This window comes from Heptranchias perlo, chromosome 33, assembly GCF_035084215.1.
Source record: "Heptranchias perlo isolate sHepPer1 chromosome 33, sHepPer1.hap1, whole genome shotgun sequence".
Classification (NCBI taxonomy): Eukaryota; Metazoa; Chordata; class Chondrichthyes; order Hexanchiformes; family Hexanchidae; genus Heptranchias; species Heptranchias perlo.
The window spans coordinates 18701659-18726261 of record NC_090357.1 but is presented as its reverse complement, the minus strand read 5'-3'; the positions used below and the strand labels follow the sequence as shown (position 1 = coordinate 18726261).

The 24603-nt window shown below is 44.1% G+C and overlaps 1 protein-coding gene across 1 annotated transcript in view; it reads left to right on the top strand.

The window, feature by feature from the left end:
• Nucleotides 1-11028: 11028 nt before the first annotated feature.
• Nucleotides 11029-24603, top strand: part of LOC137301507 (beta-galactosidase-1-like protein 2) — a 60189-nt gene continuing 46614 nt past the window's right edge. The window contains exon 1 of the mRNA XM_067971034.1: nucleotides 11029-11267. Within this exon, the coding sequence (XP_067827135.1) occupies nucleotides 11143-11267 (125 nt within the window). The 5' untranslated portion in view covers nucleotides 11029-11142. The remainder of the gene's footprint in view (nucleotides 11268-24603) is intronic.

The window sequence follows — 24603 nt, the reverse complement described above, 5'->3', positions numbered from 1 at the left end:
GCCTAGATTTAAATTATGAAAAGTAAATTTAAAATAAATATTAGGAAGAACTTCTTTACTCAAAGAGTAATTGGTAAGTGTTTGCTGATGGCAACCTCCCTAGCTTTTCCATTCACCCAAAGGTTGTTGCCACATTCTGAAATTGCCTGTCTGAAGTCACGATCTGGATGAACCAACATGTCCTCCAGCTGAATGTATGCAAGGCTGAGGCCATGCTCTTCATGTCCCATCTATCTCTGGAAAACGATGCACAATGACCACCCGTGTTTGCCACATGCGCTGCTGGTTGGTGATGCTCCCCGCCAGGAACACTTAGTCGGGAAATTAGCCCCAAGTGCAGGCTATTGCAGTTGGAATGGGCTTCCAGATAGGGTAATGAAGGCAAAAATTCTAAATCACTCAAGGGACTGTTAGATGATATGGTGGGGGCAAGTAATTATTCAAGAAGGAGGAACTAAGATCAGCCTCCCTCATCTGTAACGATCTTATGATCTTAAGTGATAGAAATTTGGGGTCTTTTTTTGAAGTTGCTTTTCTCCTCCAGCAGGTGGCATTTATAAACCAATTCAAGCCCTTGAGCCAAAAAATAAATACATTAGCAGCTGGGTTTTGACAGAGTTCGAGTAGAAATTTGCAGTGACTTAAATGTCAGGCCTGTGGGAAGTCAGTATGGCTCTGTATGAAGTAATGAAAGCTGCTAGCAAATGCCTGAAGGTTTTGTGTTCCTAAGCTTGTTTTCTCTCTGCTGCATTGTGAGAAAGCAGAGACATGAAAAACCCAGGTACCCAACACAATGCGGCAACCAAGAAATTGATGCTTGCTGTCAATTTCAGAGCCACGGGCAGAGCACTTGCAGTCACTGGGAAACCCCCCCCCCCCCCCCCCACTCCTGAAAACTAGGTGTCACAACTTAAGAAACTGTTATAACTTCCCTATTGAGCCTTTGAAAGCAATGATATAACATATTTAGATAATTGAGGAACAATCACTATAAAGGGTATGGCCTGGTATTGGCTTTTCCCCTAAAATGTTTTATTTTTCAACATTTTTTAAAAATAATAAACGTTTTGATTTGGATTTTGCAATACAGCGCAGGGTCCATTAATGCTGATTTACTCATGTGTAAGGAAATGTTTATCATCCAGGTGTAGAAAAGAAATCTGACAATGCAGAGATGAGAAATGGATCTTACCATTGATCCTTCACAACCTTTAAAACAGTGAGTCAATTGTTAGGTACCCACAAAGTAGTGTTAGCTTTCTTTCTGTTCTCTGCTCTTCTCAAGTTGCTTATTTAAAGTAGTGATTCCTTTTGTAACATATCTCTTTCACAGAATCACAGATATTACATTACCAAAGGAAACTACTTAGCCCATCACACCTATTGCCAGTGCCAAGTCTTGAACTGGAGCTATCTACACTAATCCCATTTTCCGTGCCTATCCCCATATCATTTTATTGTCTTCATTTTCAAATACTTCTCCAATGTTCTTTTAAATAATGCTCTAGTCCCTTCCACAACACACACTTGTAAAGTGTAAAGCATTCCATGCTCTAATAACCTTCCTTATATTAAACTAGCAGATCTCCCGCGGCATTCCCTATGATGAGTCAGAGATTATGTTGTTGTGGCAGGAGAGGAAGGATGCAGGGGTGTGAAAATGAGAAAGAAATGCATATTTGGAGAGAAAATAGAGAGAAGTAAAGGCAAACTTCCTTATTTAAAGGGCCATGTGCAGTTAAAGGGCTGAGCAAGCTCTTAAAAGAGGGACTGAAATGGCTGGAGCTAAAGAAAAAGAAAGGCATCTAATTTTTCAGAGGCTCTGATGTGGAATTGCTGCAGGCCCAAATTAGAGAATGAAGGGAAGCCAAAGTTGAAGCTCTGGACTTCCCTTCCTAAACCTCTCCACCTCTCTCCCTCTCTCTCCTCCTTTAAGATGCTCCTTAAAACCTACCTCTTTGGCCAAACTTTTGGTAACCTGTCCTGATATCCCCTTATGTGGCTCGGTATCAAATTTTGTTTGATAACGCTCCTATGAAGCATCTTGGGACGTTTTACTACGTTAAAGGCGCTATATAAATGCAAGTTGTTTTTGTTGTTGTATCAGGGAAGAGGTCATCACACACAGCAGTGTAGGCCACATGGAAGGAGTGGCTGTGGCTGGCACATCGTATTAGAAGAAGTATAATCACCTCACTAGGTCAGCAAAGGTAAGTATTTTAAATGAATGATGAGGCAAATAATTGAATCACAAAGAAGCACATGGGTATTCCCTAGAACTTAGATGAAGGTATAGAAAGTCTCATATCTAAGTTTGCCGATGACACAAAGATTGGTGGCATTGTAAACAGTGTAGATGAACACATAAAATTAATTTTGATAGATTAGGTGAATGGGCAAAACTGTGGCAAATGGAATTCAATGTAGACAAATGTGAGGTCATCTACTTTGGATCAAAAAAGGATAGAACAGGGTACTTTCTAAATGGTAAAAAGTTAAAAACAGTGGATGTCCAAAGGGACTTAGGGGTTCAGGTACATAGATCATTGAAGTGTCATGAACAGGTGCAGAAAATAATCAATAAGGCTAATGGAATGCTGGCCTTTATATCTAGAGGACTGGAGTACAAGGGGGCAGAAGTTATGCTGCAGCTATACAAAACCCTGGTTAGACCGCACCTGGAGTACTGTGAGCAGTTCTGGGCACCGCACCTTCGGAAGGACATATTGGCCTTGGAGGGAGTGCAGCGTAGGTTTACTAGAATGATACCTGGACTTCAAGGGTTAAGTTACGAGGAGAGATTACACAAATTGGGGCTATATTCTCTGGAGTTTAGAAGGTTAAGGGGTGATCTGATCAAAGTTTATAAGATAGTAAAGGGAACGGATAGGGTGGATAGAGAGAAACTATTTCTGCTGGTTGGTGATTCTAGGAGTAGGGGGCACAGTCTAAAAATTAGAGCCAGACCTTTCAGGAGTGAGATTAGAAAACATTTCTACACACAAAGGATGGTAGAAGTTTGGAATTCTCTTCCGCAAACTGCAATTGATACTAGCTCAATTGCTAAATTTAAATGTGAGATAGATAGCTTTTTGGGAACCAAAGGTATTAAGGGATATGGGCCAAAGGCAGGCATATGGAGCTAGATCACAGATCAGCCATGATCTTATCAAATGGCGGAGCAGGCACGAGGGGCTGAATGGCCTACTCCTGTTCCTATGTTCCTATAATAGTCAAGTATTGTCCCTTCAGGGTAGCGCATGGCACCGTGTCCTTTGTCTGAGAAGCAGTCACTTGGCAGCACTCATGTTAAGTTTCTCACATCCTGTATTATATGCTAGCACATGTAAGTCTTTGCTCCCTGACACCTACCATTACTACCATCCATTCCATGAGTCCTGACTGATTGTGACTTCAGGATGTGAAGACTTAATGCCAGGGAATACCAAGCTACTAGAGAAGGATGTGCCAACATCCAATATTTGCCATGACAAAGGGAAGCAATGGCCATAATTGGCTTCCATTCTGGCTTGGCAGTTGGGGATGGCAACATGGGAGTCTCTGTGCCTCATTGAGTTTGAATGAAGGTGCATCTTTTCTTATTTAATGTTTCTATGTATTCTTCAATCTCTTTATCAGCTACAACTTTTCTCATAAGAAATTGACAAAGTAGCTGAGTAAGATAAAATGCTGCTTAAACACATCAAAGTTAACAGCACTGTGTTTTTCCTCCAGGGACTGTAAGCCAGGAGACGTCAGAAAGCATTGCTGAACAGCAAGACCTTGCAGACCCCTCTACCTCTGGCAACACCGGCAACCACTGAGCCACCCCATTATTGACCATCTGGCTTGCACTCAGCAGCTCAGAGACACCCCCTCAAAGGGGCACAAAGAGTGTAGATCTGGAATTGAAACATGGTGTGACACAGAGCACAATGAAGCTAAAGGATACAAATGTGGAAGTGGAGCCTGATGTAGATGAGCAGAGGCATAACACATGTCAGCCTCTGACTGCAGAGCAAGAGGATGTGATACTAAGGGTTCAGTCATGAAGAGAAGGATGCTAGCAGAGCTCAGACACCTATAGAGGTTCTGCTTGGCTCTCCCAAGGAGTGTGACAAATGGCTAGGTAATTGGTGGAGTCCACTGTCTTGACATGTGGCAACAGCCAGGACCATTTCAACTCATTGAAAAGCATCTTGCCAAAAATGACAACTGCAGAAACATCTGCAAACCTTTCCCTGTTTCATGAAAGATCCAGGCAAGTCAGTCAACTCAATATGGAGGTAATGTATGTAGGCCTCCAGGACTTGGATGACCATCTGCACAGGTTAACATCAAGTGGATTGCAAAGTATACAGTGCAGCATCTCAGTTGGGACTAAAAGATATTCGATTGTTACTCTCTCTCGGATTTAAGAATCTTCCTGATTTTGTGAGGTCCGTTCTCATACTGATAAGGCACTTTCCAATGGCTTGTTCAATTTTTATTCTTGTCTTCATGGGTACTTCATTGTAACATGTTTCTGCAGCTCTGGTTGTCCCAAGAAGAGGCATCATGAGCCATGGGTGTTTCGGATATACCTTGTTGCCCAAAAGCTAACTTGCCCTACCTTTGCTGTTAAAATACAGCTGATACACCGGACTGACAAAGTATAAAAGCATCATGACAGCTCCCAGCATGTCATGAACTCACATACAAGAAGCTGTGGCTATCATCACAAATGAGTTGCTCATTTTGAGAATGGTAGCTTTGCGGTTCATATAAATATGGTGGTTTACATTTGGGGAATGCAATACCACATGGGTACAATCAATATGCGATCATGGGGACTAGCCTGATGGATATAAATATTTTCTGAGCCAATACAATCGTATTCATTGATTCAATCTCCACTCCAGAGACTTGAGCACATAACCTAGGCTGACACCTGTCTACCCGATCTGCTAGCTTTCCTCTCTCTCAAGATGGGCGTAATCTCCAGCTTCTTCCTTCCTGGGTTCCTCTTACTCTCTTACTCGCTAACAAGTGATTTACCAGTGCTGCTGAGCTGCGCCTCATTCCCGGCCTCACTTCCCTCCTCTGACAGAAGCTCAGCATTGAGGTCCTCCTGTAATCATTGGGCCATTTCAAGCCATTGACGTCGATGCCCCACTGCTTTAGCACCTGCCCCAGTGTGATCATTTTCAGTTTCTTTCCATCCATTGCCATCAATATGAGAATCAGCATTGTCCCTAAATGGGTTCTCACTGTTGCCCAGTTTTCCTCATTGGACAAATTTCAGTCCAAACGATGAGCTCGGGGCTGCGCTGCCCCAGGGGGTGGGACTGCATTCCTGCAGCCCAATAGCGCTCACTGTTATTAGTGGCGAAATCGAAGAGCAAGTTCCGGTGACTGCATATGGGCAGTCAAACACGAAAATCCAAAACTTACTATTCCTGGTTGGTCAGCGATCTGACAGTTTTGCGTTGAAGGGACCTCGCCGGCTGCAACCAATAGAATCAATGGACCAGCGCCAACTTGCTCTCGTGCCCACCTGGAAACTAACTAATATTGGCAGAAAACAGGTTTGCTCAGTTTTTTAAGTCTAAACTAAGTTTTAACAGCATGGTAAGTCTTAATGACTGCCAAACAACCTCTCTGGCACTAAAATATAACTTTTAAAAATGTTGAGTCTCATTACTTCTGAGTTTAATAGTTTTTAGATGTTTAAAAATTTTTCTTTAAAAATTTAATTTTTTAAAACTTTTTCCATCTGTCTCTTTTATTTCAGTCTTTTAATCTTACCTTCACTTTATTTCGCTTTCTCCATGCCATTTCTTAATATCTTATTGGGCACATCCAGGTTTTTAGTCTGCGATGTTTGCCTATGAACTGCACTTCCTGGTTCTCACAGCGTGCCTTGCTTCAAGCTGATAGGTTGAGGGGCCTTAGAGATCCTTTCACCACTTACGCAGCCCGGGAAAGAACATAAGAACATAAGAAATAGGAACAGGAGTAGGCCATATGGCCCCTCGAGCCTGCTCCACCATTCAATCAGATCATGGCTGATCTTCAACCTCAATTTCACTTTCCTGCCCAATCCCCATATCCCTTGATTCCCCTAGAGTCTAAAAATCTATCTATCTCAGCCTTGAATATAGTCAACAACTCAGCATCCTGGGGTAGAGAATTCCAAAGATTCACAAACCTCTGAGTGAAGAAATTCCTCCTCATCTCAGTCTTAAATGGCCGACTCCTTATCCTGCGTCAATGCCCTCTAGTTCTAGACTCTCTAGCCAGAGGAAACAATCTCTCAGCATCTACCCTGTCAAGCCCCCTCAGAATTTTACATGTTTCAATGAGATAACCTCTCATTCTTCTAAACTCCAGAGAGTATAAGCCCATTCTACTCAAATTCTCCTCATAGGACAACCCTCTCATCCCAGAAATTAATCTAGTGAAAACTTTGTTGCACCGCCTCCAAGGCAAGTGTATCCTTCCTTAGACAAGGAGACCAAAACTGTATGCAGTACTCCAGGTCAGGTCTCACCAAAGCCCTGTAAAATTGTAGTAAGACTTCCATACTCTTGTACTCCAACCCCCTTGTAATAAAGGCCAACATGCCATTTTCTTTCCTAGTTGCCTGCTGTACATTCATGCTAACTTTTTGTGTTTCTTCTATCAGGACACTCAATTCTCTCTGGACACCAACATTTAATAGTTTCTCACCATTTAAAAAAATTCTGTTTTTCTGTTCTTTCTACCAAATGTATAACCTCACATTTCCCCACATTGTACTCCATCTGCCACCTTCTTGCCCACTCACTTAACCTATCTATATCCATTTGCAGACTCTTTGTGTCCTCCTCACAGCTTACTTTCCCACCTAGCTTTGTATCGTCAGCAAATTTGGATACATTACATTCTGTCCCTTCATCTAAGTCATTAATATAGATTGTAAATAGCTGAGGCCCAAGCACCGATCCTTGCGGTACCCCACTAGTTACAGCCTGCCAACCTAAAAATGACCAGCTTATCCCTACTCTCTGTTTTCTGTCCATTAACCAATGCTCTATCCATGCTAATATGTTACCCCCAAACTCATGAGCCCTTATCTTGCATAACAACCTTTTATGTGACACCTTATCGAATGTCTTTTGAAAATTCAAATATACTACATCAACTGGTTCCCCTTTATCTACCATGCTAGTTACATCCTCAAAAAACTCTAATAAATTTGTCAAACATGATTTCCCTTTCGTAAAACCATGTTGACTCAGCCTAATCATATTGTGATGTTCTAAGTGCCCTGCTACCACTTCCTTAATAATGAATTCCAGCATTTTCCTGATGACTAATGTCAGGCTAACTGGCCTATAGTTCTCTGTTTTATCTCTCCCTCCTTTCTTGAATAGTGGGGTTACATTTGCTACTTTCTAATCCGTCTAGAATCTAGGGAATTTTGGAAGATCATAACCAATGCATACACTGTCTCTGCAGTCACCTCTTTTAGAACCCTCGACTGTAGGCCATCAGGTCCAGGGGATTTATTGGCTTTTAGTCCCCTTAGTTTCTCAAGTACTTTTTCTCTACTGATAATAATTACTTTAAGTTCCTCACTCTCATTAGCCCCTTGGTTCCACATTATTTCTAGTATGCTTTTTGTGTCTTCTATTTTGAAGACAGACACAAAATATTTGTTTAACGCATTTGCCATTTCCTGATTCCCCATTATAATTTCTCTTTTCTCAGTCTCTAGGGGACCAACGTTTACTTTTGTTACTCTCTTCTTTTTTACAAACTTGTAGAAGCTCTTACAATCCGTTTTTATATTTCTTGCTAGTTTACTTTCATATTCTATTTTCTCCCTATATATCAATTTTTTGGTTGTCCTTTGCTGGTTTCTAAAACTCTCCTAGTTCTCAGGCTTACTACTCTTCTTGGCAACATTATAGGCCCTCTTCTTTTAATCTAATACTATCCCTAACTTCTTTAGTTAGCAACGTGTGGATCACTTTTCCTGTGGAATTTTTATTTCTCAATGGAATGTATATTTGTTAAGAATATTGAAATATTTCTTTAAATTGCTTTTGCTTTAAATTTGCCATTGCTTTTCAACCATCATACCCTTTAATTTAATTTCACAATCTACCTTAGCCAACGCGCCCCTCATACCTAAATAACTAGCTTTATTTAAGTTTAAGACTAGTTTCAGACTTAAATACGTCACTCTCAAAATCAATGTGAAATTCGATCATATTATGATCACTCGTCGCCAGAGGATCCTTTACTGTGAGCTTACTAATTAACCCTGTCTCATTACATGATACAAAATCTAAAATAGCCTGTTCCCTGGTTGGTTCCATGACATATTGCTCTAGGAAACCATCTCGAATACATCTCAAGATCCTTTCTCACCACTATCCTTATGTCAGCCTTTATTATTAGGGCTACACCCCCTCCTTTTCCATTCTGCCTGTTTTTTCTAAATGTCATGTATCTTGGAATATTTAGTTCCCAATCTTGGACACTTTGCAACCATGTCTCTGTAATGGCTATTAGATCAAACCCATTTATCTCTATTTGTGCCCCAATTCATCTATCTTGTTATGAATGCTCCGTGTATGTTATCAACCTGATGTTGATCAGCAACACTGATGTTTTTTGAACTCGCAGTTCAAGGAAGTTGCCGCCAAAAAGAATGCGGTAACTTAGTGGGTGAATTTAAATCTAACGAGTGGCGAGCACTGCTGGTTCACCACTCAGAGCAATTTAAGGGCCAATGTGTACACAATTTCACACATTGGGTATGTATTCAAATTCCTGGAAAAGGCTCCATCTCCTCTGTACAGTGAGGTCTATTTGTATTGTATAACAACTTGCATTTATAGAACACCTTTAATGTAGAAAAACATCCCAAGGTGGTTCACAGAGGTATAAGCCCAGTCCTCAGATTTTAATAATTTTTGCAACTGTGCTTTGTTGGAGACAATTGAGCAATGAACAGAAAGAGGGGTGTGGTGATAGTTACCACATTTTGTTTTTAAATGTTTTTGTTTCACCAAGTTTTCCTGCCAGTAACAAGGGATGTGCTGGTATTTATTCTAAAAGATTTTGGTTCAGGTATACATTAAAAAACAGTAGAGGCTCAAATGCTACTGACTAGAGTTAACAGGCAGAAAATAAGTAACAACAGTTGCAGCTTGTGGAGAAATGACTTAGGCTGCATTTCTACTAACACTATTGTACTCACTTAGAATGGCTCCAAGTGCACATCAATGTAAAAGTGGCAATATTACTGGGAAGACAATGGGGTGCACTGAAATCATGATGGGTGAAACTCTCTTCCAGGAAGCCTTCTCCCAAAGAGTGCATTATAAATAGTCAAAGAGTAAGAAGGAATTTGCATTTATAAAGGGCCCTATCACATCCTTAGGACATTCCAAAGTGATTTAAAACCAATGAATTACTTTTGCAGTCACTGTTGTTATGTAGGCAAACGCGGCAGCCAATTTTGACACAGTAAGATCCCACAAACTGCAAAGAAATAACTAGATTGGTGGTTGAGAACGTTTGAGTTTTTGTGGCTGTGTGAACAATTAGAATGCTTTTCACTTGGCTGCTTTTCTCCACTTTTTCATTACATTTACATTGTTAGTGGAAATGTGATATTATGTGATTGAATAATGTAATTAGGCCATTCTGCTTCTTTCGACTAATGGTAAAATGATATATGGGACACTTTACCAGAATAACAACATCCTTTTGTGGCTGCCATAAAAAGCAGAGCTATACTGAAACGATTCACATAATTGCCGCACCTTAAATTTCTAAATATGTGCCAGATCTTGATCTTTATGAAATGGAATGGGACCTGTAATCATGCTCATGTACACTTACTCTCTAAGAGAGCAACTCTACATATTCAAAAGGGATTATCGTCCAGCTGCTAGTAGCCTCCTGGCACAGTACATCCCTGGTCAGGTGGAGATGCCACGACCAAAATGAAAGAATGGGCAAGAAAATGGCACATCCCAGAAAGTTGCCTCAACTCAGTAACATGACTTGAACCCTGATTTATAAACCATTATATTAGGAGGATTTAATACATTGAGACCAGACCAAATCTTCCCCTCTCTTGTCCCCTCCCTCTCCCCCTCCTCCTCTCTCCCTCCCTCTTTTCCCCTCCTGCCTGTCCTGCCCCGCCTCTCCCTTCCCCTCCCCAACTCTCCCTTTCTGTCCCCCTGCCTCCCTTTCTCTCTTCCTTCCCTCCCTTCCCATCCCCAATTCTCCCTCTCTGTCCCCCTCTCTCTCCTCCTCCTCCCCTCTCCCTCCCCTTCTCCCTCACCCACTCTCTCCCCTTCCCTCTCCCCTCTTTCTCTCTCTCTCTCCCTTTCTGTCTCTCCCCCTCTTTATCGTTCTCTCTCCCTTTCTCTTTCTCCCACTTTTTCTCTTTCTCTCTCTCCCCTCTTTCTCTCCCCCTCTCTCGCTGCCTTTCCCCCCTCTCTTTCTCTTTCTCCCTCTTTCTCTCTCTCCCTTTCTCTCCCCTCTTTCTCTTTCCCCTCCCTTTCCCTTTCTCTTCTCTCTCTCCCTCTCTCTCTCCCTTTCTGTCTCTCCCCCTCTTTATCGTTCTCTCTCCCTTTCTCTTTCTCCCACTTTTTCTCTTTCTCTCCCCCTCTCTCGCTGCCTTTTCCCCCCCTCTCTTTCTCTTTCTCCCTCTTCCTTTCTCTCCCCTCTTTCTCTCTCCCCTCTCTTTCTCTTTCTCCCTCTTCCTTTCTCTCCCCTCTTTCTCTCTCCCCTCTCTTTCCCTTTCTCTCTCTCTCTATCCGCCGAACAACCAAAAGAACTTTACAGCGCTCCAACTTTAGGAGCCAATCAGAGCTCCCGCACACAATCAATTGACGGCTCAAAGCACCAATCGGAACGCGATCGACACTTCTGACCAATGGGATCCCGGGTCATCCCAGTGGGCGGGGCGGGAGGGAAACATCTGAACCAATGAGGACGGAGCATGAGGTTGCGGGCAGCCAATGGGCAGCGGTGCGAGGGTGTCGGCCAGGGTTGTCAGGGAGCCGGAAGGGTTGCGCTGTCCCGGCGGAGTGAGGAGCCTGCGGGTTGGTTTTTTTTTGTGCCGCCGAAGGAGAGAAGGTGTTGACTTTGATGTTAAAGTTACTATCACAGAAAGGATCGACGTCCATGCAGGTCATTGCAGTGAGGAGGGAGCATGTGCGGAGAATTGGACTCCTGCTTCTGATTGTAGTGGCACTGGTACTGTACAGACTCAGGTACTGAGTGAGAGTCTGCATCACATCCACCACGCATTTTTATGATTTGTTTGTGTGATTCTGCCCTCACGTCTAATGGTGGCGCATTCGTTTATTTATTCTCCTCCAACCCTTTTAGTTTGAAGTTTTGGGGTGTGCTGGAAATGTTTGCTGAAGCACTGTGAGATGCAGTATTTACTATGTTAGAAAGTTGTATTTATATAGTACCTTTCACACCCTCAGGATGTCCCTAAGTTCTTTACAGCCAATGAGTTACTTCTGAAGTATTGTTATGTAGGCAAACATGGTTGCCATTTTGCGCACAGCAAGGTCCCACAAACTGCAATGAGATAGATAATCAGTTAATCTATTTTGGTGGTGTTGGTTGAGGGATATATGTTGGCCAGGACAACTACCCAGCTCTTCTTCAAGTAATGCCATAGATTCTTCTACATTCACCTGAACAGACAGAGAGGATCTCAGTTTAACATCTCATCTGACAGGTGCCATCTCTGACAATGCAGCATTCACTCAGTTCTGCATTGAGTTATTAGCCTAGATTATGTGTTTTAAGTCTTGGAGTGGGGCTTGAACCTATGAGCTTCTGACTCGGAGACAAGAGTGCTACAATATAACAAAACTGGCATTTGTAGGGTTTGGTTGTATCCCTAAACAATGATGTTAAAAGAGTGTATTTCTTGGTTCCTCTCAGTAGCAAAGTTTAGTAACGTCCACATATCCAGACCAAAGCTAACTTCAATGACTTACAAATTGTTGTTGCAGATCTCTAACCCTACAAATATCTGAAAGACAATGTCATCTACCCAAAGGAAAATAGTACTATAACTGCAGAAACCATTATTATTATTAGTAGTAGTAGTAGTAGTAGTAGTAGTATACGGTAATAGAAATAATTTGCTAATAAGTTAACAAATACACAAATATAGAAATTTGATGATTTCATAGACTTCTGGGTTCACTTGGTTGCCTTCGAGGGTATGGGGTGGATGCCAATTTGAGAAAATGTGGTGTACACTGAGCCTCAGCTAAAGAAATCATCAGTTTTTCGCTGTTCCAATGTAAATATGTTAGGCCAGATCTGAAGTAGTGTAAGAAAAACAGAAAATTTGGAAACACGGCAGGTCAGTCAGTATTTGTGGTGAGAACAGACAGTTGATGTTTTGGGTTCGTGCCTTTGTTCAGAATTGAAAGATAAGAGCTGTACAAGTTTATTAATAGATGTGGTGGAAGAGAGGAAAAAAACAGAGAGGAGGTATCATTGGAATGATTGTTGGATGATGTAATAGATCATCTCAGTTAAGTAATGGGAAGAAGCATTAAATAAACTAGATGATAATTGTATTGTTTTGGGTTGTTGCAACATATAACATGCAGTAAGAGCAATGAGGCTGTCGGAAGGATGAGCTTTAAGGAACAACTAGATAAACCGGCGATTTGACCGCAAAAGGAGATGTCTCAGGAGATTGTATAAAGAGAGGTACTTAAGATGTTTTAAGATATAGAGAAGATAAGCCTGGAACAGTACTGTTGCATATGCCAAGGCAGCAGGACAAGAGGGCACAAGTTCATGATTATGAAAGGCAAGTTTAGGACAAACACCAGGAAGTATTTCTTTACACAAAAGTTATCAACAGCTGGAACAGATTAACAGGAGGAGTGGATGGGGCCAGGGTACTGGACTTACTTAAGAAACAATTAGAATGCTGTAATGGGGAGATGGTAAGGCTGGTATAAGGATGAAATCAAATGGGCCAAAGATTTTATGAAGTCAGATAGTTTTTTTGGCTGATTGTAACTTTGTAATTTACTCATCCTTCTCTCTGCATCGTTGATTCTGATTGAAAAGAGAGTATATACTATGATGTTGATGTCAGTGTTACTCTGAATTTCTCTCTCACTTTTCTAAGCTGTAAACAGGCCGTTGGACAAGCTCTTCTTCCTTGCTACATCCTCATTGTGTTGAAATCAAGACTAATTGTGCCATCTTCCACTCTAAGTGTATAATGACTTTGCTGATTTAGTCTTCACTATTTCCTACAATCTATAGGCTATTAGAACCCAAACTTGCCATCACCTAATCACTGATTCATGATTTATCTTGTCTTCCCCTACTTTTTCAACGGTGGTTGTGTCCTGCACTATGGGCCTTGGCCCTCCACTTAGTTTTCTCAAAAAAATAAATTCTCCTGCAAGAACTGGTGAAATTTGGGAGTTTTCCATACATGGTCCTGTCATTCTTTGGAGGTTCCTGTGTACAGATCATAGCAGGACGTTGAGGCCACATGAACTGACCTGTTAGTCTGCAGCACGAGAAAGCAAGAGAATCTGCAAAGTTGTGATACACTGCACAGTGCATTGAAATTTTGACCTGGGAAACATGAGATGGTAAACTGGAGTGCTGTGGGCCTAACTTAACATTCTATTATTTTTCTCTCTCTCCCATAATGCCCCCATTCCCCAGTAATCAAGTGAAAATCCATATTTGATAATTTGTGTCTATGCATATCCTAACCTTCCATCTTTTTTCTAACCATGTATATATAATAGGCTTCTTTTTGAAAGAGATAATCAGTGCAGCATTAGTTGCTTTTGCTGAGATTGTGACTGCCTGCAACATCTGATCTGGCAAAGACCTTCCTCCCTTTTTAGATTAAAATAACTTAATCAGACAGTTGGGATTTTTTTCTTTTGAATGTACCTGCTTGAGTGAGTTAGTAGATTTGCAGGGCCAATTAGAGTACATTTCCAGAAACTCACTGCTGGGCTGAGTTATTATGGGCTACATTGGAAGACTCAGTGGATGCCAGTTGAGATCAATTTACATTTATTTTGAGGCCTCCAAGTTTGGGCGCCTGTGATGCTGTACGTTTAATTTTTTTGCACGTGTGAGAGTGCTGCTCCAATATGTTATGCCTTGGTGTGGTAAGATGTGGCTTTGCAGCTGTGTTTTACCCCTGTCTTCCAGTTCGTTACTTCCAGGCCACAGCCATGTCATTGTGGAGACATGTTAAGCAGAGACTGGGATGTTTCCACATTTATCAATAGGGAACATTGTCCCAAGTAGCTTTAGTGCAGTTAGCAGAGTGGGTATCGGTAGGGGAATGGGAGCAGGTTGCTTGCTCCCTTAGGCAGACTATGGAATAGAGTTACACGGGGGAAATATAAAGGGGACGAAAACAAAAAGCTTATAAAGGAGTAGTAATGCCAGTGATCATATTTTATTTGCAGTTCACTAATAGTGCTACTGACTAAAGTGAACAGTCAGTTGTGCTGCTATCCCCTGAAGCAATCTTTATTTTACAGCCAAATTAGTATCCTGTCTTTAGTAAGAATGCAGGTTGCTGGTTGTTAGAATGTCTAAACAAATGATGGCGTGCAGTCCACGCTGAGGGACTGTGGGTCCCTAATGCTTTCTAAACAAGCGTCAAAGGATGCAGTGACACTATGGGAAAGGTAGTTGCAAAGTGTCAAGTGCAGCCAGTAAGACGTGAATTATTCAGTGGGCTTCACCCGGAGGGGGTGGGGGTGGGGGCAACTCACGCTTTGCTCACCAGGAAGGAGCTGTGTATGTGCAAGCTTACACAATTGCACAGAGCTCCATATTTTAATGTTGGGAGAGCATGGGTCGCAGAATCCACTTTCTTAAAACATTGAAAGGACACAATACTAAACTTATAAAAAGCCCAGGAAACTGAAATGATTAATCTTGGCACTAGGACATGGAAAGTGATGATGAACAGTAAAAGCTCTGGTTAGGGGCTGTGACTAGGGGAGTTTTGCAGGTTTCTGTTCTGGGTTTCCTGCTGATTGCCTGACTTATAAGTCAAGGCAAATACGACATGTAATATTACAAAATTTGCTAATGACACAGAGCTACGAATAAAAGACAGAATTGAACCATTCTAAGTGATCTGGACCAATTATGTGGATAGTTTAAAGAATGTCACCTGAATTTTAATTTGGGCAAATACATATTGGTTCAGGAGAAGTGTGTTCCATTGAAATGATGACCATAAACCAAGGAAAAAGATTTGGATTTGTTGACTCTTATTCACCAAAAGGTTCCTGAGAATGTGAAGCTATTATCAACGAGGCTAATCGAGCACTAGGATGTGCAGTCTCTTTTTTTTAAAAAAAAACCCCATCAAACTGCTGCTCGACAGTTCTGTGTGCTAATTTCTCCTTCCATCTCGAGTCTGGAAAAATAATTATTCTAACCTTGCATAAATGTTTGGCAATGCCACATTTAGAATATTGTGCACATTTGGGCTACCCTGTGTTTTAAAAGAACATCAATTCATTAGGGAGGCTTTTGTAGAATAGCCAGAATATCATGATTTATGAAGAGAGATTCATTAGGCTGAAGATTGTCACACTGGGAAAAAAATAGCATCAGGAAGTGGACTTGATCCAACATTTTAAAATGAGGATATAGAATACCTGTTTAACTTGAACTGTAGCACAAAACTACAAGTCAAGACTACAAAATTAATATGTTACATAGTGGAACAGCATCTGTTAATTCCCTTAAAAAAGGCTGAATGCATGTCTCGTTAGGAAAGGCATTGCCGATTTTAAGTTTAAGTAAAGGTAGATATATTTGAACGTTTTGTGGAACACCATGGTTTCTAGGTAATTGCAGCAATAAAACGACCATATGGAAAGCAACCAGTTGGGATTGAATAGTGAAAATTTGGGGATAGATAGATATTCTAGAGCATTGCTTGATTACTATTGGGGATCAGGAAGGATTTATGCAAAACTTTCTCTCGGGATTGAATAAGTGGGATTCAGTTTATGATGGAATAGATTGTATATGATCTATGTGACTTTAATGGGCCCTTTTTGTTCCACGATTTCTTTTCTCCGTCTTGTTCTATGTAAGACCTCATCCTGAGCCACAGCTTAGTTCTTGTTCTTTCATCTGCAGCAGTCTTGGCTGATTTTTGTTTGCACAGGAACAAATAAGTTTTCCTTTTGTTGACACTTGTGTTTTTAGGCTTTAAAATAGTGTGTGGTTAATCAGTCAGTCTCCTTTTTTAGAAGTTCTGCAAATCTGTAAATGTTTTGGCAGGTTTCACTTGCCAGTTATCCAGTGAAGCTTTAATCTTCTAAACTCATTTGCATTGTGTGGGTAATTTTCTGAGTAGGTGCTGTGCAGCACATGGTGCTGCACCGTGTGCTGGTGCTGCACCGTGTGCTGGTGCTGCACCGTGTGCTGGTGCTGCACCGTGTGCTGGTGCTGCACCGTGTGCTGGTGCTGCACCGTGTGCTGGTGCTGCACCGTGTGCTGGTGCTGCACCGTGTGCTGGTGCTGCACCGTGTGCTGGTGCTGCACCGTGTGCTGGTGCTGCACCGTGTGCTGGTGCTGCACCGTGTGCTGGTGCTGCACCGTGTGCTGGTGCTGCACCGTGTGCTGGTGCTGCACCGTGTGCTGGTGCTGCACCGTGTGCTGGTGCTGCACCGTGTGCTGGTGCTGCACCGTGTGCTGGTGCTGCACCGTGTGCTGGTGCTGCACCGTGTGCTGGTGCTGCACCGTGTGCTGGTGCTGCACCGTGTGCTGGTGCTGCACCGTGTGCTGGTGCTGCACCGTGTGCTGGCGCTCCCTGCGGTTTTTCACCGTGTGCTGGCGCTCCCTGCGGTTTTTCACCGTGTGCTGGCGCTCCCTGCGGTTTTGCACCTGGCTGCCCTTAAAGCTATCCTGCTACTGCAGAGGGTTTGTAATGGCTGGAGCAAGGGCATGAGTCAGAAAGGCCCTATTCGTTAAAGCAGCTTTGAAGGCCTTGCATAGAAGGATGGCCCTTTTTAGAGCTAAGAGTCATCTGCCAGTAAAGAGGAGCATCAGAGCCTGGATGGAAGTAGCTGAGTGAATTCCCTGTGACCGAAACCTGGGAGAAGGTGAAGAAGAAATTTGCTGGCTTCAGAAAGGTTATCAAGGTATGTAATACCCACGTGTTACTTAATTGTACACCGTTGGATAATAATGTACCTCAACAGCACTTTACCACCAGCTTGGTGAAGCATCACAGATGGAGAATGCACAGCACTCTGGCAATTGTTCACATACTTTGCAAAGAACAGAGTTTTTATTCTTTTGTGATGGTAACCCTTGTTTAATCTGGAAAGACCTTCACTTCAAATACTTCTGATACTAATGGTTAAAACCTCCTTAAAACTTACCTCTTTGACCAAGCTTTTGGTCACCTGTCTTTAATAATCGCTCCTGTGAAGTGCGTTGGGACGTTTTACTACGTTAAAGGCGCTATATAAATGCAATTTGTTGTTGGTTTATTCACTACTGCGGTTACAATTTGGGCTTTTTCTCGACACGGTTACTGGTATCCTTGGCTAAGCGGCAGTTTCAGTAATAATATGAATTTTATTTCACAAAGTTTGCATCTTTGAACGGATTAGTGTATTTCTGGTTTAACATTTATTCTCAAATCGTAGTAAGTCGTTCACTAGAAGAATATGTTGATGCTCATCATGTTCTGTCATCACCTCAGAAAGTGGAAAATAACATATTGCCAGACCATGTGTACAGGCTGAGCTACTTGTTCAGATTTATTTATGGGTGAAATAATACAAAAGCAGAAAGACGCAGCACGGTACTTAATAGCAGAAAACTTAAAGAATAGAACTTTGACTTGCTCTGCACAAAGGGTGAAAATGCCCAGTAAGTTACTCCTTGCAATCTATGTATGTAGATGATTCAAGTTCCAGTTCGTCCAAAGAATTTGGCACTCTCACACCAGAATTAAAGATAGCAGGGGAATGCTCCATCTTTGAGTTTTGTGGTCTTTGAAAGCTGTGCTGTCAATAACTCATTATCAAAGGTACATTATGTAAGGATGGTTATCTGGAATACTAATGAGGAATTAGTCATCTGGATCTTAAATACCTGTTAAAATCCCATCATCATGCAATTAACTTTGCATCTAGAACAAAGCGTCTTTTATCTTAGTAGATTTCTGATTAACCAACTGTGCTTCATTCATAATGGGTGTAATTTTAATCCCCAAGAACGGGGTTGGGGTAGGTGGGCAATAAAAATCATTTGTTTTTGGAGCGGAGTCGCATCTCAGCTCCAACGTGCCCACTCCTGGGTTTAACCAAGGCTCGATTGGATGCGCGCGCGCAACAGAAACCTAGAAGTCTCATCCCCACTTAAAGCCGGCGGGCCAATATTTAAAAGGGCAATGTACCTCATTGCGATAGTTCGGGCACTTCAGGTATTAGATATGTCAAACGAATTTTACCTTATCTGTTCGGGTTTCCCATCGCTTCTGATTCACGTCAGGTGAAAGCAGGTGAGAAGGACTGGATCCATGAGGTGAGTGACTTTATTGCACTGCTTGTGGGCCCGGAGGAGCAGGAGAGCTTCATCCAGGCCAACAGGTTCACCTGGTGTGATCGGGCCACTTCCCCCGATCTTCTCCAAAGCCCACACAATGTCACCCCTCCACCTTTCTCCTCCCCCCCCCCCCCCCCCCCCCACTCCTCGATTTCTTTCACGGCCCACAATCTCTCTCTCCCTCCCTCCTCTCTGACAAGCACCCAGCCTGTCAATCTGGCTGCCCGGCACGTGGTAAACCCGGAAGCACAAATACTTACCTTCAATTGAGTTGCGATCGCAGATTGCGACACACTCACTTGACTTCCGGGTTCCCCACGTGCATATCTACACATGCGCTGGGGTCCCGGCTCCGAGCTAAAATCATGCCCATGTGTCACCCGTCCTCCATTTTAGAAGCACAGTGAATAGAGAACCACCCCATTTTGACATTAGCTATTTAAAAAACGTGTGGGAAAGTTCCAACTTTGTGTCCATCTCCCCATCCTAAGATTTTATACTTGTGATTGAACAAACCTATTTCCAATTTGGACCTAAAATTAACAGCTTGCTTGCTGTTATTACATGCTTTGACATATGGCTGAACCCCCTTATCTTGTTTGACATAAGGGCCCCGACATTAGAGTGGAGGCGGGATGGCAGCAGGGGTTGATTGGGTGCGTAGGTAACCCGCCCAATAAATATATCCGTTTCTCACGTGATCACGAGTCAATTGGTGCCACTTAGTGGCTTCCGGGTTTGCCGTCCGAAAGCTGCGCAGTGAGTGGACTGCGCACCCACATCACAGGCTGTCAGGTGGAGGAGCTCTATTTAAAGGGGCAGTCCTCCAATGGCATTTCCTGGAGCGAACACCCACACAACACAATGGAGCAGCACAGGGGCAAGGCTGCTCCAAGATTCAACGATGCCTCATTCCAGGTACTATTGGATGGGGTGAGGAGGAGGAGGAGGGATGTGTTTTACCCAGCGGACGGAAGGAAGTGCCCTGCCTCTGCCACCAAGAAGGTCTGGCTAGAGGTGGCTGAGGAGGCCACCAGCAACAGCAACATATCCCGCACCTGGGTTCAGTGCAGGAAGCGTTTCAAAGACCTAACTAGGTCAGCCAAAGTGAGTACACTTACTCATTCTCCTACATTCCGTCTTCCACATCACAGCCCCCCACCCCCAGCTTATTCTGCACTGCCAACACTACTTTATCACATCACTCCTCACATCCACTTAAGGCTCATCCTCAGCACCTCCTCACCTCCCCATTACTTACCCCACCACTACCACTCAACCCAATCCTCAGACAATGTCATGGCTCTGTCTCATACTCACCCTCTGATGCATCTCTTTCATGGTCAGCCGCACCCAAACCAATTGCATTCATCGGTTGGCCACGTCACCATCACTCACTCATGCGTCTGTACTTTCTCCCTTTATAGGAGAAGAGAGCTCCGAATGCATGGGAGAGGGCGAGTACTGGAGGGGTTGCCGCAACAAATCGTCGTCTTCACAGATGCGGAGCAGGAGGCGCTGGAGCTCAGTCAAACCCTCGAGTGCCTGTCTGCCGGAGATGCCGAGACTGGCACCCGACAAACTTCTGGTGACATAACTTTAACATCCATCACACACAATATGAATTGATGTTAACATGCCTTGCCATCTTCAGCATCTCAGTATGCTCATCGCAACATGACACATCTGTGATAATGCTTAATATTGTCTTCTGTTCTCTTACAGGGCCTTCATTGACTGCTGTGACGGCAGAAGGTGGTTCCTCAGAGGACCTGTCGGCCTCTGAGGGTGCAGTGTCACATCTTAGTGAGCCATCCATCAGTGCAGATACTCATACCTCGGTGGGTCCTAGTCCTCAGTTAGTTGGGTTGGCACCTGGTGAATTACCACACACATGAGCACAAGCAGACGCTGGTGGCAGGGGCAGCTGCGGAGAGTCCGCGTCGGTGGGAGCACTTCTCTCCAGGTTCTGCCCAGCTGGATGCAGATGCGAGGGACAGCAGCACATTTGCGAGGTGCTGGAACAGGTGCCATGCGGACTCTCCACAACAGAGCAGAGGGTGGAGGAGTCCAACTCCTGCATGAGTGGAATGGTGGCACAGGTACGGGAGGGAATCTCGGAGATAGTGTCACAGGGACGCGAGCAACTCTCCGAGATACTGTCATGGGTAAGTGCGGGAATGTCTGCGATGGAGAGAAGGCTAGCCTCCATGAACTTCGAGCATGGCTCACAAATACGTCCATTCAGGCCCTGACAACGTTCGCTCGGACTCAGTGAACAACATCCTGCCGCCATAAACTGGCAGGCAGATACACTAGCACTGGCCTTACAAGGCTTCACACATATCCTCCAAACTGTTGTCCAGCAGAGTGGTAGGAGTGATATGGGCCTGGCCCACATAATGGCAAAAGGGGACATGGAAGTGGGGATGCTATTCAAAGCGCTCCTACGTCTCACCCGTTGCTCCCCTCTCAACCAGTACCCGCAATGCTACCCCCTCCAGGTGGCCGAGTCTGTCCCTGCACAGGTGCAGGTGGAGCAGTCGTTGGAGGAGCCCTCACGGGCTCCAAAACCTAGAGGATGTAGGCCCAAAGCATCTAAGCAGTCAAGGCATGCACAAGAGCAACCTGCCACTACCTCTGCTGCAGCCACAGGGGATGTACCACGTGGAAGTAGTTGGAAGAGAAAGGCGAAGGTTTTGTAAGCACGAAGGGTATGCACAAGGGTGTTTGACGGTTGGTCGTGTTTTTCATTTATATTAGCTTTTTGCTCAACTCGCATTAAATATTATTATTGTCACCACTATTGCCACGTTTTGGCCATTGTTGACTGGCATTTGTGATAGGGCCCTTTCATGAGGTTCACCATGAACGGTGACACTTGATGCCACCTATTGGGTCCCTTTACAGTGGGTGTATGTGTAGTTGTAGGACTGTTTTGTGCAGGGAGGGGTGGGGGGGCTGGTGTGGGCGCTGGACTCTCCAGGTGGTTTGAGGACCGGACTGTTCACACTTTCTGATGTTAGGAGAATTGTTCACATATCCGTGACTCCATGGCCTCACGAGCAGCCAGGTGAGCTGCTGCTCTGCCCATGGGTTCCTCCTCCTCTGCCTCTGCCTCCTCCTCAATGTGGATGGCAGATGTGGATAGGGCCTCCTCAAGCAGTATCCCTCTCTGTTGTTGCCCTTTGTGCTCTTGTGCAGGTGTCTGTGGCGCAGCACTATATTGTGGAGCTCCAAGTGGCGGAGGTGGACGCCATGCCTGGTGAGGCTGGTGATGTTGTTCGTCCTCGGATGTAGTGGTGAATGCAGCCATGGCGACCCCCATCCTGACGGTGTGAGTTTGAGGGGGTCTGCAAAGTAGTTAAATATGTTTGAACTGAAGAATTTTGAGTGGAAAGTAAGAATTTGCAGAGAAAACAAAAAGATCTTGCAGCCAAAACTGTGTGTGAAAGAACTGAGTGCCCTGCTGCAATAAGTGATCTTTTCTCCCCATCTGTCAAATAAGCATTTGAATGGCTCACTGGCTGCTGTCTGTTGCAACATGGAGTGTTTCCCACAGCACGGGAAACACACTGAGGATGCTTCAAAATCGCACCCTGCCTCAAAGTAGAGAAAATTACGTAGTTCAACTACTTAAACTATCTCAACAACTGTCTTAACTGTCATCCCGCCGGCTTTAATTGCCGGTGGGACTTCCACATTCGGGAGGCGCACGTGCACCCAGACATGTCAGTGGGGAACCTGGAAGTCTGCGGGTTGGAGCCGGGTTCAATCAGCCAAAAATACTTGAGAGAGAGCTGCTATAGTGGAATGTCTCCCAAAGCTCAAACGTCCGAAGAGGGAGAAACGCTTATCTTGGGGAGCAAGGCCATAGATTGCATCAGAGACTGAAGTAGAAGGTCATCATGGTGTAGGTTCATGATGACCACCTGCTTCTCTTCCTTCTCATTCTATTGTATCTCACACTAACAGTCAGCAAACCCATATCATGAAACCCTCATGTCACTCCCTTCAGCTGTAAGCAACACATCAATGCTGCTCATCAGGAAACTATACAAATCTCTCTTCATCTTTTCCTCCTCTAGATGCCTAAGGAAGAACACATAGTTTGTAGTATGTCCAGCCCTCCCAGCACTTTACACCACAAGCTCGCACTTTATGCATCTCAAGCACTAACTCAGATATCCAAAGCAGGAAGTTGGAGAATGAGCCAGAGCTGAATGTTGCTGCAGGCATTGGTGGCCATGCCAGGTGATGTGCTATAGATGGTAGCTTGGGTGGAGGAGCCCACAAGCAGCAATGTGAAGGACATTGGGAAATGGACTTGCATCTCTACAGTCCACGATGGAGCCTGTGCCATGATGGAATCTATACTTCTTCCTTCAATATTCAGACTTTTGGCATAGAAGCATGGGTGACAGAATGGAGAGGGTTGTCTCTTCTAATCTCCAAAGGGATGGAGCTGGATTGTAGGGCAGCATCAATCTGGGCTTCACCTACCTCACTGGGGCCATTAGGTCTGCTTTCTGAAGATCAGTGGCCATATTGAGCTAGTAGCCAATACCAATGGCATTGCAGGAATGGAAGAAGATGATGGCGCTGTCTATCAACCCGGCTGCACAATCTGACCTTCCTGGTCCTCTCCGATGCCTACACGTGTAGAAGAAAGAAAGCAGGGCCTGGTTGCCTGTGCAGCAGGAGAAGAGGCGCAACCTGCAGTTGGTCTATCTAGTGACGTTGCTGCTTAGAAACAAGGACCACCTCAGTCACAGGATGCTTTTATTGCAGCGCAGCAGCCAGCCACCGCAAACAATTTGCCACTGAGGTAGTACCTAGGAGAAGCACAAGGGTAGAATTAAGCACACATACTTCAATACTGACATAAAGGGGAAGTATGGTTCTAAGAAACACTTGGGCGACGCACATTATGGTTTCTAATTAAAATAACGGTGGCACTAAAGTTGTGCGTGCAGGCATTGTTCTTGCTAAAGTTTGGAAGTTCCTTAAATGGGAGCTTGATGAGTTGTTGCATGTGGAGAAGGGTTTGTATATTATGGGATAGTTGTAGAGGAAAGAAAGGAAAGGACTTGCGTTTACATAGCACCTTTCATGACCTCAGTATGTCCTAAAGTGCTTTACAACCAATGAAGTACTTTTGAAGTGTAGGGGTAAATTTTAATGGAGAGCTGGGAATTCCTGACAGGAAACCGAGAAGGACGGGTTTCCCGGACGTCCTTACGATTATGATGTGAGGACGCCTTTCATTCTTTTTCTGTGGGTTTCCTGCCCGACAGGCCGGCCAGATTGACAGGCTGGCTGTCAGTCGGACGGGAGAGCAGCCAGGGAGCAGATGCCAGCAGGTAAATCTTAGATCGGTGGGGGGGGTGTCGATCATCAGTCATCGGGGCAGTGGGGATCGATCGTGGGGGAAGCTTTTCCATCGGGGTTGGCGGTCATTTTGTGGGGGGGGTCATCAGGGGCTCAGTCATCGGGGGGGAGGGTCGGAGATGGGGAGGGGTTGGCCGATCACGTGTGTGGGATTGAGGCAGGTTAGCTAGTTGGGCCTGGAGGAAAAAACTCCTGCTCCTCCTGGCCCACAAGCTGTGCAATAAAGGCACTCACCTGTTGATCTGGGCCTTCTCATTTCCTCTTGCGTGGTGTGAAGCAGAAGGCCCGGGAATCCCGGCCCCCAAGAGTTAAAAATAAAAAAGCTATTAAAATGAAGGCCCGTAGCATCCTTAAAAAATTTCACTTAAAAAAACCCACCCATTTGTGGGGTTAAAATTTACCCTGTAGTCACTGTTGTAATGATGCAGACAGGACTGTTAATGCAGTATCCCAAGTGTAGAAATCAAGAGAAGGTTGGTCTCTGAGAGTGGCATGAATGTTTCTTGCAGCTTGAAGCAGATTTTCCTCCATACCTTTTTCCCTTGCTGATGCCGTTCATGCTCATAAGGGCCTTCCACATTCAAGGGCTCT